We start from the raw sequence: 19,790 nt of genomic DNA, 5'->3' as shown, positions 1-19,790 counted from the left end.
TGCTTGCTGCCAAAGCGTCACTAAAGCTTCATAATTTACTTTTCTCTAATGTGGTTCACAGTTTCATGGAATTCTTTGACAAAAGTCGAATAGGAATCATTTTGAATAGATTTTCAGAAGACATACTGTACATTGATGAAGTAGTACCCTTAACGTTTTTTTATGTAATGAGTGTAAATAGGTTAATTTTATTTTTTTAAGCAGCGTATAATATTACTTGATTTTAGTACATTGTCGGAGCAGTTGGAGTTATCATCCTCATAGCCACAGTTAATATAACATTCCTAATTCCATGTATTCTGTTTAGTGTGTTAATAGTATTCGCACAAATGTTCTACTTAAAAACCGGAAATGCTTTAAAACGACTAGAATTCTTAAGTAAGCATAAATAGCAAAATGTTTAAAATGATAACTCTTACAATGTTAGCTCGAAGTCCTTTAATTGGGTACATAAATGCAACTTTAGACGGACTGACAACCATAAGAACCTCAAGAATGCAGGACATATTACGCAAAGAGTTTGACCAACATCAAGATTTGTATGCTTCCTGTTCCTATTTATATAAATGTTGTGAAAAAGCATTTCATTTTGTGGTAGCAACCGACGAAATTATTCTCCTTATTTTCGCAATTATCCTTTTCTTAGCGCTAAATGACAGTAAACCGAACTATTAAAAATTAGGTAATATTAATTAATAATCTTTTTTAGAAACGGCAGCAGGAAAAGTTGGACTTGTTTTGTCACAAATATATAAATTAACTAATACGCAACATTTGCTATATCGTATGGTAACCAGATTTGAGAACCAAATGATAACAGTAGAAAGAGTTTTGGAATATACTAAAGAAAAGCAGGAAAACAAAGATGGTTTAGTAGTAGAAAACTGGCCCAGAGAAAGTGGAATACGATTCAAAGACGTCTACCTTTCTTACAAAACCGACCAAGACCATATTTTAAAAAACTTAAACTTCACCATCAAAAACAAACAAAAAGTAGCCATCGTTGGCAGAACTGGTTCAGGAAAAACATCTTTGATTTCTACACTCGTTCGACTTTATGATTTCAAAGGAAACATTTTTATTGACAACGTAGACATCAAGACACTTCCAGTAGATTTCCTCAGGTCAAAAATATCTGTAATTCCACAAGAACCTACTATATTTTCGGGAACGATACGGGAGAATATTGATCCGACAAGACAATATTCAGATGATGATATTTGGAAAGTTATTAGAACCGTGAATCTATCAATGTTTCACGATTTGAATGAGAAAATTGACATGGGTTTAAGTGTTGGCCAAAAGCAACTCATTTGTTTGTGTAGAGCTCTCGTTCGGCGTAACAAAATTGTTATTTTTGATGAAGTTAACGCCAGTGCTGATTTGGAAACTGAAGCTTTGATTCAAAAAATAGTTTTAGAAAATTTTGCTGAGTGTACAGTCATCGCAATTATCCATAAACTACACTATATTCTAGATTTTGATTTAGTATTAGTTGTAGATAAAGGTATCATAATTGAATCTGGGGATCCGTCCAGCTTGCTGAAAAGAAAAGATGGCATGCTAAGGAACTTGTTTCGGAGACAATGATGGAAGAAGGGATAATTTAAATTAAAATAATGATTTGATTATTATCGATATTGTCATAAGAGAATCATTCAACGTTACCACGTGTAGGTCATGGAGTCAGTCATCAGCAATATAATACTATATTTTAATCCAGTTGAGAAATAAATATGGTTACAATTGCCAGTACCACAGTTTTATAAAATACCTTTAATAAAATATATGCATTTATTTCTTATTTTATGATAACTACTGCATAATCTTTGCAGTAACAGTTGAGTAAATTCGTCATCAAGTTGTATTAACGCTGTGAGCATGAACATTATAATAGTATATTATTATACGAGCACATAATATAGGCTATACTTATAGCTATTAAGATAACTAAGTGTTTTATAGGTGCTTTAAAGGACGCGGTCCCAGTTTAAATCCGAGCGACCGAAGGGAGCGAGGTTTTAATGGGACCGAGTCCTTTCAACTATAAAACACCGTGTTATCTTCAATATTTTTTCTAACACTGAAGCTTATTTGATCCGAAATCGTCTGTTATTAATATTTTATCGGGAGATTTTTAGTGAGGCAAAATGTTTCTTGAGGCTGCCGTGGGTAGTAGTCATGGTAATAGTATCAACAAATTTTGAAAAAAAATTTTGTTCGTCAAAATGTGTGAACGCCTTTCAATCGGAATATTAGAAAAGGCCAATGAATTACGCACCAAATTATTACCCGCAAAATCAAAAAACGCTTATGAGAAGGTGTACGTGGCTTTTAATCAGTGGACGTCAGAAAAAGGTGTAAAAGAAGTGACGGAAGACGTTATTCGGACTTTCCTTGATGCAAGCGTAAGTACCAGTTTTAGGCTGGGTTTATGCTCATCTATCATATATCACCTATACATTTAGCATTTTTAAATTTTTTAAACAGTAGTAGCGACGATTCCAATGTAGAGGTCAGCAACCAGATTAGATGTACAAAGCTGGATTCCGCCTTCGAAAGCAGCAGAGACAACCAACATCAACAACAAGAATTCACCCTTCAAGAGAAATGGAAATTTATATTTTAATAATTGTAGTTTTGTATTCAATAATAGTTATTTATGTATTAAGGGCATAATCAGGGAGAATGTGGCACGAGGGAATGTTTAAAGCCCGACGAAGGAGGGCTTTTAATTTCCCGAGTGCCACAATCGACAATTATGCACGTGGTACATACAACATTTTATTCTATTTTAGTTTCTAAACTATTTTTAACGAAATATTGAGTATTTTCGGCAAGACTGTGTGAATTGTGCCGATGCGAATTTTAATACATAGCTGGCTATTATTTTGATGTTGTTATGGATACCACGTTGATATTTGATAATTCGTTTTTCAAAATGTAAATTAAAGAAGCGGAAAACCTTTATTCAAACGAAAGTTTAGAAGAATTTGAAGTCGGTCAGGTAATGATTTGATAAAATATTATTTTTCTAACTTAAGAAAAACGTTGAATATCGAAGCGTGTTTGAATAATTAATTGATTAGTGTAAATGAACAATCAATTGTTGCTTAGCAATTTTTGACAGATTTGTGCTAAAAAGGCCAATTTAAGCCCGCATTTGGGTGCTTATAAATAAGATTATGGTTCTAAAATAGAATAAATAAATGTTACGAAAAATGAAGCAGCGTACTTTAAATAGTATAAAGGACGTTACCATTGACAACGTACTTTATAAAGAACAGTGGATTTATAGATACCTTTGTGGTCGAGCTTAAATGAATCTTAGAAGCGATTTAAAATGTCAGTGTTAGAAAAAATTAAGAGGAATAAGATCATCCGAGTGCATAATGCCCATTATATGCGAATCGAATACTTACAACGTTTTATCAATCACTTCTGAGGAAGATCTGGAGGTGGACTCCCCTGAGGAAGCAGTTGAACATCTCTATACTATAAACTTAAAAATTCTCAAGGTTAACTTGATTTTTTTAAATAGTCTAGCTAAATTGTCAATTTATGAACAGAAAGAGTTTTAAACGTAAATACAGAGATCCTCAAGACGATGTCCAAATTCTTGACGGAAATAAGTATTGACTCGCCGTAAATACGCAACCAACATTACAAGATGTGAAACAATTTTGTGCATCGGTAACTAAGCTAGCTTTGCAATTGTTTCGTACTTCCACATGTCTTTGTTTCCAAAATCAAAAATTGTACGTTGTCGTGCGTAATTTTGTGATTTCCTGCGTTTTCCTTTGTGTGTTTACATTTCAATGGAAAGTAATGAGGATATTTCGGGCACGTCTCCACAAATCGCAAAACCAGCGAAAGAGATAACTTCTTTACATCGTATCCCCAAAAGATCGAGAAAAGTGTGTGTAATTAAATTAAATAAAAATCATTCATGAAATGGAGAAGAACGAATAACATTAATATTTGTTTTCGGAACGGGTACTTATGTTATTTCGAGGGGTAAACCGCCGACCATCAAGTGTACAATTGATTTCCTCTTGACAATGATTGCCTGTTGATTTCCCCCGATTTCTTTTGATTTCCTCTGATTTCCTTTGATTTCCTCTTGATTTCCTCTTGATTTACTTTGATTTCCTGTGGTTTCCTCTTGATTTCCTATGATTTCCTGTGATTTCCTATTGATTTCCTATTGATTTCCTTTTGATTTCCTGAACATTTGTTTACATACTGTACTACAGGGCGATTCTTAACTTTTTTTTAACCTGACTTTTTTGTTTTGCCGATAACGATATAGAATTTAAACCTTTTTTTACCAAGTGTTTACTAACGTAAGGTGACTAGGTAAGCTGAAGTGCTTTCCCTTTAGACGAAAAAAATAAATAAATAAAATGTATTGTGCTGCTAAGCAACAAACTGAAATGTTTAAGAAAAAAAATCTGATTTTACTTACAAAAAGAACGCTACTCTAAAATCGAGGTTTTAGATGTCTAAATCAATAGAGTAAGTATACGTTCGAATTTTACACTTTCTTGGGTCAAATGTTTGTTCTAAAAGAGATTTTTTGCACATTCAGTCAGAAAACCTTATGGTCTATTTTAATTTTGAAATTAAAAATGTCTGGTGTGTACAAATTAGTTCGTTTAAATCACTCAAAGATTTAATAAATTATATTATATATTATTATTATTTTAATACATTATATTATGAAATTTTGCTTTTGACTTTACGAAATTAAAAGTACGTGAGACCAAGGATATTTTTAGTTACGTCAGCAGTTTTTACGTATCAGTGACTCATACTCATAAGGCAACAACGATTGGCTCATACGCTCACAGAGGTAATTAATGAATACCAAATAGTCCAAAATCATTCTATTAGGTTCATCTCTGTGTTGTGCATACAAGATCATGTTAAAGTTTGACCTATTAAATCAAACTTATAATAATAACTTAAGTCATTACTTCTTAAAAATTGGGTTTATTCATTTATTATGGTAGCTTAAACAGAAAAAACAAGTAGTTTCATTTATTTTATTAAATGTTAAAAAAAACGGTAACTCTAAACATAAAAGTAAAGCATTTCTGTTGGATCATAACAAAATATCACAAAATAAAACAACTTCTTAAAAAATACTTACCCCATAACCTGGGTCGAGATTTGTGTATATATTGTAGATGATATTGAAGTAAAAAACTGTGCTAAATTCTAGCTACCCATAAATACAGATGATAACACTTTTAATTTTTTGTTCACAACTTTCAAATGAAGCATATTAGAAAAAAACTTTTGAAATGCAAAATTTAACACGTAAGAATTTTTTTTGCACAATAAAGGAGTGGATAACCCCACTTGATAAATTTTCGGAAGTAATTTTCCCCTTTAAAAGTGTTCATGGCACCTAGAATTTTGCACAGTTTCTTACTTTAGTATTCTCTACGATACATACTTGTACAAATCTCGACCCAGGTTGAGGTTACATTATTACAATTTTTGATCACATCACTTAAAAAAAAATAGAATTAAATCAAATATTTTTTCAATAATTTTTTTGCAAAAACTATACTGCCTCTTCTGAGTACCTGAGGTGGAGGTAGTTTCATTATATATTCATTTTCTTGGATCTCCCCCTGATCTTAATGTCCGGAAACATAAAAGCATTTGGAATTTTTGGATTCCTTTTCAAAAAATCACAATAAATAGGGTTAAGTGATAACACTTTACCAATGTAACATTTTTTATTTTGTTTTTGAGTTGTTAATTGTACTATAATATAATCGTCTATATTTAAGTCTGGTTTAGAACGATCAGTCTTACTATTTTCAGCCTTGAGATTCAAACGAGGATTCAAATCTTCAGAATAATTGGAAGAATTCAAACTTTCGGTGTCCGTGCTGTCATCATATTCGATACTACTTGGGTTGTCTAAATCAGATGAGTCACTTGATATATTATAGCGTCTTTTTTGTTTTCCAATTTGGACTGGTTTTTGAATTTGAGATGCATCTTTATGTTGAAGGCAGGAATCTGTTTCTAAGTTAACTCTACTACTATTACATTTCTTATTTTGAATAAATATTTTGAGACGATCCACACTGACGCGATCCTTTTCATTGTCTAACAGCCAGCAAAGTGAAGACTTTTTTATAACTTTTGTTGTATTATCTAAGCGTATTCTGACTAGATCACCTTTCTCAACAAAATTATCGTCACTATCAAAACTTCTAAGGTGTATGCCTCTGTCAAATTTCTTAGATTCGTACGAAATTGTGCAAAGATCATTCAGTAAATCTTCATCTTGGTCAACTAGATCGTTTTCCAAACTTTGAAATCAGTTACGTTTCATAGCTATTTGAGAATTGTTGTAATTTTCAATGTGATCGCACTGTTCTTCACTAAACATTTCATCTTCAACTTCGTCATTGCATTCATTGTCTTTACACGGAGGCAAAAATACATAGTTGAAATCTATCACTTTCATTCCTAAATCTTCAGTGTCACGCAGACAATCCCGTAATGCTGATTCTACGGTGCTTTGTATATCTTTATCTGAAATGTTTCCTAAGTCATCATTTTTCACAAAATCTCTCTTCATGATTGAACTTTTTTCCTGATTTCTCTAGGAAAAACGATTTTTTATCCAAATCGTTATTAATGTTATTTATAGTTTGCATTCTGTCACTTCGATGCAACATATCTCTTATACTAAAATTAACAATTGTCTAAAATTTGAGGTCATTGATCTAAGGCTTCTAAACATACTCTCACAAGTTTGAGAGCTAAACTTCCAAGGCAAGAACATATCATCAGTAAGATTACTTTTTTGAAAAATTTTAATTATTTTTATTAATGCATGTCCATTGAGTTCAACGCATGTGTAACAATTGAAAGATAAAAAGTTATCTTTTACTGTATACTGTCTTTGGTCCTTAATCCATTTTTTCCATATTCGTAGGAAAAATATGCAATACCAAATGTTATATATCCTTTCTACAATAGATAACGTTTTGTCCAGGAATGCTGCCGATATAAGATACATTAGTTTCAAATAAGCTGTTGTTCCTGCACTATTGTCAATGTTGTCGGCTATCATTTTTCTTACTTCCGGGCTACACATTTTTTCTGCCGCTGCATAGTTCATTTTGTCTTCTGCTTTCAAATCCGTTATTGTTAGCATATGTTGATCTTTGGTGTATTTTTTTACTAATATTTCAAGGTGAGCAACTGTAGTAACGTAATTCCCTAGAGGTAATATTGAGTCTGATTTTAAAAACTTTGTTCTTAACTTTGTGATAATATGTACAGTGTCTTGGACATACGATGTCAGATCGCTGTCACTGAAACCCATTTGGTACCATTCCCAATTATTCAAATGATTTTCGTCGGAGGAAATAGGTAGGCGAGAATTTAAACGCATCGCTTTGAGAAGTCACGTTTTCTTGTTGGCTTCTCGTTAATTTCTCATTGATTTCCTCTTGATTTCTCGTTGATTTCCTCTTGATTTCCTTTTGATTTCCATTGATTTCCTTTAATTTCCTGTGATTTCCTGTGATTTCCTTTGATTTCCTCTAGCGTGTACAATTGATTTCCTCTGCGGTTTACCCTTCAGGTTATTTGGAAGAACTGGGAAATAAATATAAATGTTCTTCACTTTGGTCGTACTATTCCATGTTACGAACTACGCCTAACATTAATCATAATATAAATACAGGGTGTTATTGAAAGGTACGTACAACAAAATGGACAGTTCTTCGCGAAGTCTAAGAAGTCGGAAAAACTTATTTTGTGTTATCAAATTTATAAGGCGAAAATTAACCCTTATCCAACCTTTTTAGACACTACTGAAGGATAAATAGGTAAAATTAATTTATTTTAGTAAATCCTAGCAACTGTAACAATAAAACTTTTGTCAAAACTAAATGTTGCTATAGAAACGAAAGATGATCTTTTTATCAGAGGCGTACAACGAATTTGGACATAAATTTTAACAATTTTTATCTCTAAAAGGAGAACACTTTTACCTGAACTTCTTTTAACTTTTAGCACCCATACTTGGAGACCAATTGCCGATTTTATTTTGTACGTACCTTTCAATAACAGGCTGTATAGCAATATAATAAACTAGCTTTTCGCCCGCGGCTTCGCTCGCGTAGACGATTCGTTGTGTTGAAGAGCATTATTATCAACCCTCAAGTAAAAAATGTGTTGAAGAACATTAATACAATTTCCAGTAAAAATCGACATAAAAAATGTTTGCTCATAAAAACTTTGTCACCCCCTTTCATCTTCTTAGGGGTGAATTCTCGAAACAATCTGAAATACGTTTCATTATTTGTGTTGAAGAGTATTAATACCAAGTTGCCCGTAAAAATTTAAATTTACAATATAGAAATATTTTTCCTATACAAACTTCGCCACCACTTTTCACCCCCTTCGAGGTTGAATCTCGGAAAATAATTAAATACGTGCTTCATTATTTGTATTGAAGACCATTCATACCAAGTTTCACGTAGAAATTCAAATTTACAAATATTTTTCCTATACAATCTTAGCCACCACTTTTCACCCCCTTAGGGGTTGAATTTCGAAAAATGCTTAAATACGTGTTTCATTATTTATGTTGGAGACAATTAATGCCAAGTTTCACGTACAAATTTAAATTTACAATAGAAATATGCCCACACAAACCTAGCCACCATATTTCACCCCCTTAGGAGTTGAATCTCGGAAAATATTTAAATACGTGTTATTATTTGTGTCGAAGAACATTAATACTAAATTTCACGTAAAAATTTAAATATATAATAGAAATATTTTCCCATACAAACTTAGCCACTACATTTCGCGCTCTTAAGGGTTGAATTTTAGAAAATGCTTAAAGACGGGTTTCATTATTTGTGTTGAAGAATATTAATACCAAGTTTCAAGTAAAAATTTCAATTTATAGTAGAAATATAGTTCCTATACAAACTTAGCCGCCCAAACTTAGACACCACATTTCACCCCCTTAGGGGTCGAATCTCCGAAAATGCTTAAATACGTATTTCCTAATTTGTATTGAAGAGAATTAGAATGAACCAGGTTTCACGTAACAATCTAAATTTACAGTAGATATATTGGTCCTAAACAAATTTTATCACCCCTTTTTAACCCCCTTAGGAGATGAATTTCGAGAAATCCCCTCTTAAACGATGCCTCCAGTATAAAATGAACATTCTCTCCAAATTTCAACTTTCTATCATTAGCGGTTTGGGCTGGGCGTTGATAGGTCAGTCGGGACATTGCCTTTTTATATAAAGATTAGGACTCAACTTATCATGGATTCTAAATTCTTATTTTTTTTCTGAAAGTTGCTCTAATCATGGGAATAATAGGGGCATGTCGAGCACAAAAACTTTATAACATCCAGATAGAAGACGTAAAAGACATTAAACGAAGTTTTTTTCGTGACAATAAAATAATAAAAATTGGAATCAAAATAGCAACAATTTTTAAAAAGACATGGGGGTTGGCCTTCTTCTTCAGTTGCCGAAGGATACGTTGACAATTCTTTGGAAAACAAAAATGTTATTGTAAGGAAAATTCTAGGTGACAAAGAAGTTGTTTCCAAAAAACCAAAAATCTCTGAAAACGAACCCATGAATTCCTCAGATGCATTACCGTCATTTACAATAGATATTCACAAGGGATCCTCTTCATCTTTATTAATCTAAATAACTTAAATAATTGTATCTACTATAAATGCTTATACTAAATAAAACGTTTTTGCAAATTATTTTTTACTTACAATAACAGCAAAAGTGAGAACTAACATACTTTTACGCACTTGTGTCTAAAAACGTGTCATTTCGAAATTAAAATGAACAATCAAAATGTCCACTTTATATAGCGATTGTAGAAAAATAATTTATCATGATGTAGTCGTTGGATAGTCTATCCGAATACAACTCGAAATCCAGACTAAGTAATCGAAAATGCAACCCTTAGCTCAACGTGTCCCTAATTGTTACATTTTCTGTTATTCTTGATGTTCTCATTGTATTACTTATATTATAAGAATGACGACATATTAGATGAAAAGTGTAAAATTTCATTCCACGAGATTTTTTAAAAAATCTGTGTGCGTGAAATAGGGATGGATCAACAGACTACAAATACTAGTATATTTTTTATGAATTTTGGGATGATGTCACCAGGAAAATTTTGCTGAGCATTTTAGCACCCACCATGTTCCCTATAAAATTAAAACGTTTGCAAGATTTCAGAGCATGCGATTTTGCAATTTCAAAATTAAGTTATAAAATGTTATACAATTTTGATTGTTTTCCAAAAATGTGGATGCATACGCAAAAACTCATTAAATACAAGTAGAAGATTTTGTTATTTTAAAAAATTTAATAACATTTACTATTGTAAAAGTTGGAGATGAGTCATATCATTGCTGGAAGAGATGATCAGACCATTTTTGGTCAGCGTTTTATCATCTAGACAATATTCTTAATATCCATAAGACAAAATTTGACAACAATCGGTCTCGATTACAATACTTACGCTCGGAAAGTAAGTAAAACTAATACACTTTGAAATTTGTCGTAATTATATATGTACCTAACACGCGTAGTAATTGTAGACCTTGTGGAATTCCACTGTGTAGCTTTTATCGAAACTGTCACATAGACAAGATAATTTGCCCGTATATCGACAAAATTGTTTTAAGCGACTCTCTTTCTTATTATCTTGTTTTTATCGTGAAAGCGGTTACAATATGCTTAAATATTATCAGCTTATCACGCACATAAATGAATACGAGTATACCAACCAAATAAATACTTAAATGTTATTCACACTTTCTTTAAGTAACACAGCACTACGTGGCGATAAACAAATCAAAAAATATATCTAAATTATATAAAGATTAAATGGACTTTTGCGAGCCAATCAAAAAATCCGCTAATCCCGAGAAAAACGGCAATTGCTTTTTGAATTTATTTTTCTTGTAAGTTAAGAATCAACTCAAAAAACCACAACTTAGACTGCGTAAGTAATTTGAAATTTTAGATATACAAAGAATATTTTCATCAATGGTTACAAAACCGAGCTTACTCAAAATGATATATACGAAGTGCTTCCAGAACACAAATCAAAAACATTAGGAGATAAATTAGAAAACGAGTGGAAGACACAAACAGTTGAAAATAGGGTATCTATACCTAGACTTCTTTGGAAATGTTTTGGCAAGCAATATCTTCTAATAATTATCAGCTTGGTGATCCCCGTGACAATAGCGTATTTATGCTAAGGCAACAATAGTTTCAACTAATTTTCAATTATTTGTTTAGGTTAATTCAACCAAAGATACTAAAAAAATTCATATCATATTTTACACCAGAGCACAATAATCTAAGCAGAACGGATGCCAGTTTTTATGGAGTACTGTTGATTCTAGTGACGATGATCAGACGTGTGTATCACTACAATTTTGAGCTAAGGCTTTCAGAATTTGGCATTAAAATGCGTACTGGATTCACATCTTTAATTTACCGACAACTTCTGAAAGTCAACCCGTCATTAGTTGACAGTGGTCATGTGATAAATCTGATAACCAGAGATGTGAACGAATTTGAAGAAGCGATATCCAAAATAACTCATATGATAAGAGATGTGTGTTTGCTTGTGACAGTTTGTTTTCTCCTCTATTCAGAAATTGGGTGGTTATTTTTTATACTCATCGCAATAATTTTTATTATCATGTTGATCAACAGTGAGCAGATAAAAACTAAGTTAATGATGTAGCTTTGAATTTTTTTCAGCATGTCTAGCTATCTTAGTGAATAGACTTAAATTGAAATCTTTAAGCAAAACAGATGAAAGATATCAGTTAATAAAAGAAGCATTAGGTGCAATAAAAGTCATTAAAATGAACCTTTGGGAAGAAATATATGAAAAAAAAATTGATAAAGTCAGGAAGTAAGTAAGTAAGCAAACAAATATCTGATTGTGTGATTTTTCTTCATTTATAGTGAAGAAGTTCGTCTTATACGCAACATAAATATACTGCTATTTTTAAAACAGGTGCTTTCTGAATCAATTCACAACGCGTTGTGGTATATACTTGTAGCAGTATCCATATGGTTTAAGATTCAGTCGAATGCCGGAACGTTGTTTCTTATAATGAACAGTCTAAATGCTCTTTCTGGGGGGTTAAAGCGCCATTTTCCAGCAGCTTCACATGAAGTAGCTACATTAATTGCAGTATTTAAACGTATTAGACAAACACTTCGAATTCACAGTGAAGAATTATTAAACCTTGAAGACAATAAGATTGCACCAAAAATTAAACTAAATGTGAAAATTCATACTTCAAATAACGATACACTATTAGCTTTCACAAACTCTAACATTGTAAGTGGAGTAACAACAATAACAGGTCCTGTTGCGAGTGGTAAAAGTCTTCTACTAAAAGTTATCACAAAAGAATACAAAAATATACAAGGCGACTTAGAGGTCGTTGGGAGCATTTCTTGTGCATCTCAAGAACCTTGGCTTTTTCCATCGACCATCAAACAGAACATCTTATTTGGAAGTAGTTACAACGAAAATCGTTACTTAGAAGTTTTGCGAGTTTGTGCTCTACTTGAAGAATTACGTTCTTTAGGTGAAAGTGATTCTACTCTTGTAGCTGACGGAGGAGCTAATCTAAGTAAAGGACAACAAGCTAGAATCAATTTAGCGCGAGCTGTTTATAAAGAACGTGATATATATTTATTAGATGATTGTCTGGCCAGTTTGGATGCGATTGCTGCAGATTTTGTATTTGAACAATGCATTAAAACATTTCTGAACGACAAAATTGTGATCTTGGTTACTCCATCCATAAAGTACGCCAATAGGTCAGATAACGTCATAACAACCAAAAATGGTAAAATGCAAAACTCACACCCTATCCAGTGTAACAATCCAAAAAGTGTGGAAATAAAAAGGATGAAATATATTGAAGCAGATATAACAAGAAACCAAAAAGAAGAGTCAACTGAGGAAGAAAACTTTAACCATGAAACCCCATTGATTAAAAAAAGCACAGAGACCAGAGAACTCTACACAGAAACAAAAGTACAAGGAAAAGTACAATTCGATACCTATAAAAACTACATTGAAGTAAATGGAGGTATGGTCAAAATTGTTTTAGTCTTACTTATCACTGGAGTAATTCAATTTTTGAAAAGTTCCATCAATAAAATGGAATCCGTTTGGTAAGACTAAAATTGATCATTTCCGCTGACTGACTTGCACTTGTAGGATAAATGCAGAACAAGTATTGTTTAGCAATGCTACAGACAAGGAAATTTATACTGAGGCAAATCAGAAACGTCACCAAATGTTAATTATTCTACCTATGATTATTTCAACTACGACCATATTAATGTTATTGAATATATGTTTTTTCTGGGTGCTTGCTGCCAACGCGTCACTAAAACTTCATAATTTACTTTTCTCTAATGTGGTTCACAGTTTCATGGAATTCTTTGACAAAAATCGAATAGGAATCATTTTGAATAGATTTTCAGAAGACATACTGTATATTGATGAAGTAGTACCCTTAACGTTTTTTCATGCAATGAGTGTAAGTAGGTTAATTTTATTTTTTTAAGCAGCGTATAATATTACTCGATTTTAGTACTTTGTCGGAGCAGTTGGAGTTATCATCCTCATAGCCACAGTTAATATAACATTCCTAATTCCTTGTATTCTGTTTAGTGTGTTAATAGTATTCGCACAAATGTTCTACTTAAAAACCGGAAATGCTTTAAAACGACTAGAATTCTTAAGTAAGCATAAATAGCAAAATGTTTAAAATGATAACTCTTACAATGTTAGCTCGAAGTCCTTTAATTGGGTACATAAATGCAACTTTAGACGGACTGACAACCATAAGAACCTCAAGAATGCAAGACACATTACGCAAAGAGTTTGACCAACATCAAGATTTGTATGCTTCCTGTTCCTACTTATATAGATGTTGTGAAAAAGCATTTCATTTTGTGGTAGCAACCGACGAAATTATTCTCCTTATTTTCGCAATTATCCTTTTCTTAGCACTAAATGACAGTAAACTGAATTATTAAAAACTAGGTAATATTAATTAATACGAGTAATATTTTTTAGAAACGGCTGCAGCAAAAGTTGGACTTGTTTTGTCACAAATATATAAACTGACTAATACGCAACACTTGCTATACCGTATGGTAACCAGACTTGAGAATCAAATGATAACAGTAGAAAGAGTTTTGGAATACACTAAACAAAAACAGGAAAACAAAGATGGTTTAGTAGTAGAAAACTGGCCCAGAAAAAGTGAAATACGATTCAAAGACGTCTACCTTTCTTACAAAACCGACCAAGACCATATTTTAAAACACTTAAACTTCACCATCAAAAATAAAGAAAAAGTGGCCATCGTTGGAAGAACTGGCTCAGGAAAAACATCTTTGATTTCTACGCTCGTTCGACTTTATGATTTCGAAGGAAACATTTTTATTGACAACGTAGACATCAAAGCACTTCCAATAGATTTCCTCAGGTCAAAAATATCTGTAATTCCACAAGAACCTACTATATTTTCGGGAACGATACGGGAGAATATTGATCCGACAAGACAATATTCAGATGATGATATTTGGAAAGTTATTAGAACCGTGAATCTATCAATGTTTCACGATTTGAATGAGAAAATTGACATGGGTTTAAGTGTTGGCCAAAAGCAACTCATTTGTTTGTGTAGAGCTCTCGTTCGGCGTAACAAAATTGTTATTTTTGATGAAATTAACGCCAGTGCTGATTTGGAAACAGAAGCTTTGATACAAAAAATAGTTTTGGAAAATTTTGCCGAGTATACAGTCATCGCAATTATCCATAAACTACACTATATTCTAGATTTTGATTTAGTATTAGTTATAGATAAAGGTGTCATAATTGAATCTGGGTGTCCATCCAGCTTGCTGAAAAGAAAAAATGGCATGCTATGGAACTTATTTAAGAGACAATGAGGGAAGAAGGTTAGGAAACGTACAACTTTATATTGACATTATAATCTGCAGACCATAGAACCAGCCATCAGTAATATAATACCCCTATATTTTAACTTAATTGACAAATAAATATGGTTACAATTACCAGTACTACAGTTTTGTAAAATACCTTCCTTATCTTTGTAATAATAGTTGAATAAACTCGTCGTCAAGTTGTATCAACGCCGTGAGAATGAACATTGTTATAGTAGGTATGTTATGTTATACGAGTACTTTATGTAGGCTATTATTCAAGCGGATGAAGATCATCCGAGTGAATAATACCAATTAGTGCGAGTCGGATAGGGTTTTATCTTCTGAGGAAGATCCGGAGGTGAACTCCCCTGACGGAGCCAATGTCCAAATTCTTGAATATGTAGAAGTCAATGAAAGTAAACAATCTTCACAAAGAAAATTTTAGACCTGGAATACAGGGATCCTCTGAAGACGTCGTCCAACTTCTTGACAGAAGCAGTGACTATATATAGTCACTGACAGAAGTAAGCATTCATCCACAGTATAGATATCAATACTGTGATTCATCGTTATAAATATGTAACCAACATTACACGATGCGAGCATTTTTGTACATCGGCAACTAAACTGACTTTGCAATTGTTTACCATTTCCACATTTTTGTCTCCAAAATCAAAAATTGTAAGTTGTGGTGCTATTGATGGAAATCATGTTTGGTTTATTTAGACGACATCATGGTAATGGGAAAGATATTTGAGGAGCAGTTGACCAACCTCGAAGAAGTATTTAGCCGAATGAAGGAGGCAAATTTGAAGTTGAATCCGAAAAAGTGCCTCCTCTTCCAAAAAGAAGTAAAATTTCTGAGGCATACTGTCTCGGGAAACGGGATCAAGACTACGGGAACAAAGATCAATGCGATTCGCGATTGGCCGAGACCAAGAGATAAATACGAAGTCCGGAGTATCTTGGAATTGTGCACGTACTACAGAAGGTATGTCAACGGGTTTGCTGATATTGCGGCTCCTCTGCACAAAATGACGGATTTGAAGTCTCAGTTTAATTGGACTGCTGAATGTGAAGCAGCTTTCAAAAGATTGAAAAACGCACTATGCTCTAGTGCTATTCTGTCCTATCCTCAATCATCGGGAATGTTCGTTCATCTTGGACACAGACGCGAGCAACATCCGTATAGGTGCTGTATTGTCACAGGTGCATGAGAATGAAGAAAAAAGGAGTTGCTGGCGATTGGCAGGGCTGTTGAACACCTCCATTAATATATATCTCTATGGACGTGAATTCCTGATTAGAACCGACCACGCAGCCCTTACATTACTTCTTCAGTACACTTCAAAATTCGACACAGGGCTGGTAAGCTCCACAATAATGCGGACTCTTTGTTGAGAAGACCGTGTAAGCACTACAAACACTGCGACAAGATCTAGCAGCGTGAAACGTCGTTCACAGAATGGACTAGAACCCAGCTTAGAAAAGACCAAGAGGAGGACGTGGATATCAGGCCGTTGCTCAAATGGAAAGATGGGGTAGAACGACCAGCTTGGTCGGAAATATCAGACGTTGTGGGCTCAGTGGAACTCCCTGCGTGTCGAGAATGGATTACTTAAATGAGCTTGGGAGAGTCCGGATAGGAAAATCTCACCATGCAGTTGGTGATTCCGGCTACCAGAATCAAGGAAGTACTTCTAGAAATGCACACTGGTGGTTAGAGAGAGAGATTTTACAGTTTCGTTTTGAGGAACAAACACTCTGTTTCCTGACCAGTTCCTTACAAGTTTCAAAATAGGAATTGCCTTTTGATGTGTATGACTAACTGCAAAAATAATTTCATAGTTATCGTCATTTTGACGTCTCTCCATAAACCGATATTCCACCTCAATTCGAGACAAATTTTAATTCAACTTAGTAGGCAACTTTTCCTCCAATTCCTTTATTTTAATTTTATATTCGTCTACTTGTCCACTTTTCTGTCTGTCTGTTAAAATAACAGACAATAGCATATAGCGCAATTAATACAAAAAATAATTATTTCCAGAACGGCATTAAAAGACAAAACTAAACTTTACAATCACTTTAGGAAAACCAGAAATCACTATATCCATGACAACAAATAAAATTTATAGTAATAACAACATTAAAAACCTGGTCCAAAGTTATTCAGACAGACGTTCCCTCGCTCCTGAAGTAGATATAATAAAACAAATCTAGTTTCTTAGACAAATTATTTATTTGGTGTATGCATAGTACAAGTAGGTATAGAAAACCACAATACAATTACAATAAAATAGTAATAATAATAACATCGTATACAGGGTGTTTGTGAAATGCACCGACAAAAAAAAAACTGAAAATTGGTCTGGATGAGTAGATATCATTAAGAAAAAAATGTTCTAATAAAAGTGTTTTAGTTTTCGAAATAAAATTGATTGAAAATTTGGTCAAAATAGCATGTACGCTCCTGAGTTAATAGTGATTAAAAAGATAATGTGATTACTAAGAAAAATGTACCATTGGAGGTGCATTGCAAAAATTAAAAAAAAACGTAATCCTCATTGCTTAGTGAGTCTAAAAATTCCGTCAAATTTATTGACTTTTAAAATGGCAGCTTTTTCTAATACCGAAATGACCGATATGGTCTTGATTTACGGAAGAGCATTTGGAAATGCTCATGAAGCGCAGCGTCTCTACCAGGAGGAATTTCCAGGCCGAAGATTGCCTCATCACACAACATTTAGTCCCGTTGTTCAGCGTCTTCGGGAAAACGGAAAATTTCAGCCAAGTACGACGGATCGTGGTCGTGAAAGAACCGAACATGTTATAGACGTGGAACGAGAAATAGTAGAAATTGTGGAAGAAAACCCAAGCATAAGCATTCGCAGAAAAAACTAGGGCTTCACTCATACCACATGCAGCGCGTGCAATCCCTTAAATCAGAAGACCTGCCGCATCGAGTGCGGTTCTGCGAGTGGTTGCTGCAAAAAAAATAGGGAGTAATCAGACTTTGTGCAGAAGCTTTTGACCACCGACGAGGCTACTTTCACAAGAGAAGGAATTTTTAATTCTCGTAATACTCATATTTGGTCTGATGAAAATCCGCATGCCATACGTGAAACGCATTTTCAAGACAGATTTTTCAGTAAATGTCTGGACAGGCATGGTTGACAACAATTTGATAGGTCCATACGTTCTGCCCTCTCGCTTGACGGCGGTTGCGTATTTAGACTTTTTAAACAACGATTTAGGACCACTTTTAGAAAATGTACCCTTAAATGTTCGTAGGGATCTATGGTACCTGCACATTATGCCGCAGAAGTGGGGACCTGTGTTGTGGCCACCTCGTTCTCCCGATCTCAATCCCTGTTATTTTTTTTATGGGGTTACATGAAGCAGGTAATTTATCAAACTCCAGTGAATACGGTGCAAGAGTTGACAAATCGCATTCAAAATGTTGCTGCCCAGATTAGATAGGACCTCGATGCAAAGAAAATTAAGTAAAAATGACTAATTACTACCATTTAAAATAATTCTTTACTCCAAAATATTTAAACAAACAGTTAAAATTGTTTGAAATTGATTGTTTCTGAAAAAATACTTTTGACTTTTTACTTGAGATTTTTCAAACTTCACCTTTCGTTGTCAGTTTTTGATTGCTATGTTTTTACAAAACGTGAATTAATTGAATCTGATAGCACCTCTTACAGTGGCGCGAATAAAGCTTGGATAAAGAGTAAATTGACTTTGCAACTTTTGATAATACAACAGGAGTTTTTTCATTCCTTATGCTCTCGGGAACCCCTCCAATTCTTTCGTCGGTGCATTTCACAAACACCCTGTATATGTTGATATATCATTTACAAATTATATGTTTGACTACCCCATCGTTCTAACAGGTTATGGGTCCAAGATGCCTATAGTCTGAGCGGCGACACCTTCTCAGGAAAAGCAATTCAAGACTAACTCAAGCAAAGAAAAACTCGTCTAATGGAACAAGGCGTTAATCAACAGTGGAGAGGAACTACCTCTAATCCTTCATTGGCCATATCTCTCGATAACTTAGAAGTAAGTTATATTCAAACATTAATAACATAATCACATTTAATATTACTACTGCTTAATTGTAGCCATAACAATATTGGGAGTTAGTAAACTTCTTCGGATGACACATCTAGCATGTTGTAATTCCCTAACACTCGCATTTTTATTTTACGCTGTAAAAAACGCATCAAGAAGGGGTGACACCAGTGATGGAAAGTGTAATCCAGCGTCCGGCGAGGCTCTTGTCCGGGAAGTTGCTGTTTTATCCACTGGTTGTTCCAAATCATTTAAGGGTGCCCAGTAGCAGACCGAAAATGAGCTAAATAGATTTTCATTTTACGGGTGTAATTTCAACTTTGAAAAAAAGATCGACATTTCAATTGATAGATTATGTCTAAATCTCTGGGGAAGACACAATATTTTTTAAAATAAGTGATTGTTTAGTGTTTAATTAATCGTTCATTCTTCGAAGGAAATTGCATTTTTAGACGAGGAGAGAGCATTTTTCGCTTCAACTTTTATATCAGTCCAAAGACAACATTGAGCTCTATGGGAAAGACCCGGTCATTTTTATTTAAAATTTATATTTATCAAAATATTTGCTTTTTAAAAAAATACTGACTAATGAAAATAAAGTGAAACTAGGCAACCCTATTTACAAAGTTTTCCATTTCAATAAATGGC

At 33.5% G+C, this 19,790-nt stretch overlaps 1 protein-coding gene across 1 annotated transcript; it reads left to right on the top strand.

The window, feature by feature from the left end:
* Nucleotides 1–90: 90 nt before the first annotated feature.
* LOC135138473 (probable multidrug resistance-associated protein lethal(2)03659) lies at nucleotides 91–1,590 on the top strand. The gene is made up of 4 exons (XM_064068447.1): nucleotides 91–173; nucleotides 228–378; nucleotides 428–658; nucleotides 710–1,590. Exons 1-4 carry the CDS (start codon nucleotides 168–170, stop codon nucleotides 1,588–1,590), a joined length of 1,269 nt encoding a protein of 422 aa, XP_063924517.1. The 5' UTR covers nucleotides 91–167.
* The last annotated feature ends 18,200 nt before the right edge of the window (nucleotides 1,591–19,790 follow it).

Source organism: Zophobas morio, unplaced genomic scaffold, assembly GCF_036711695.1.
Source record: "Zophobas morio isolate AGI-343-1 ecotype UQ-CSIRO unplaced genomic scaffold, CSIRO_AGI_Zmor_V1 ptg000030l, whole genome shotgun sequence".
Lineage (NCBI taxonomy): Eukaryota > Metazoa > Arthropoda > Insecta > Coleoptera > Tenebrionidae > Zophobas > Zophobas morio.
This window is presented reverse-complemented; position numbering and strand designations above follow the sequence as displayed.

Bases quoted from the DNA above. Each gene is read 5' to 3' on its own strand.
- LOC135138473 (XM_064068447.1), top strand. The intron at 379-427 runs GTAAGCATAAAT...TTACAATGTTAG, and splicing joins AAAACGACTAGAATTCTTAA to CTCGAAGTCCTTTAATTGGG. The intron at 659-709 runs GTAAACCGAACT...AATCTTTTTTAG, and splicing joins TTTCTTAGCGCTAAATGACA to AAACGGCAGCAGGAAAAGTT.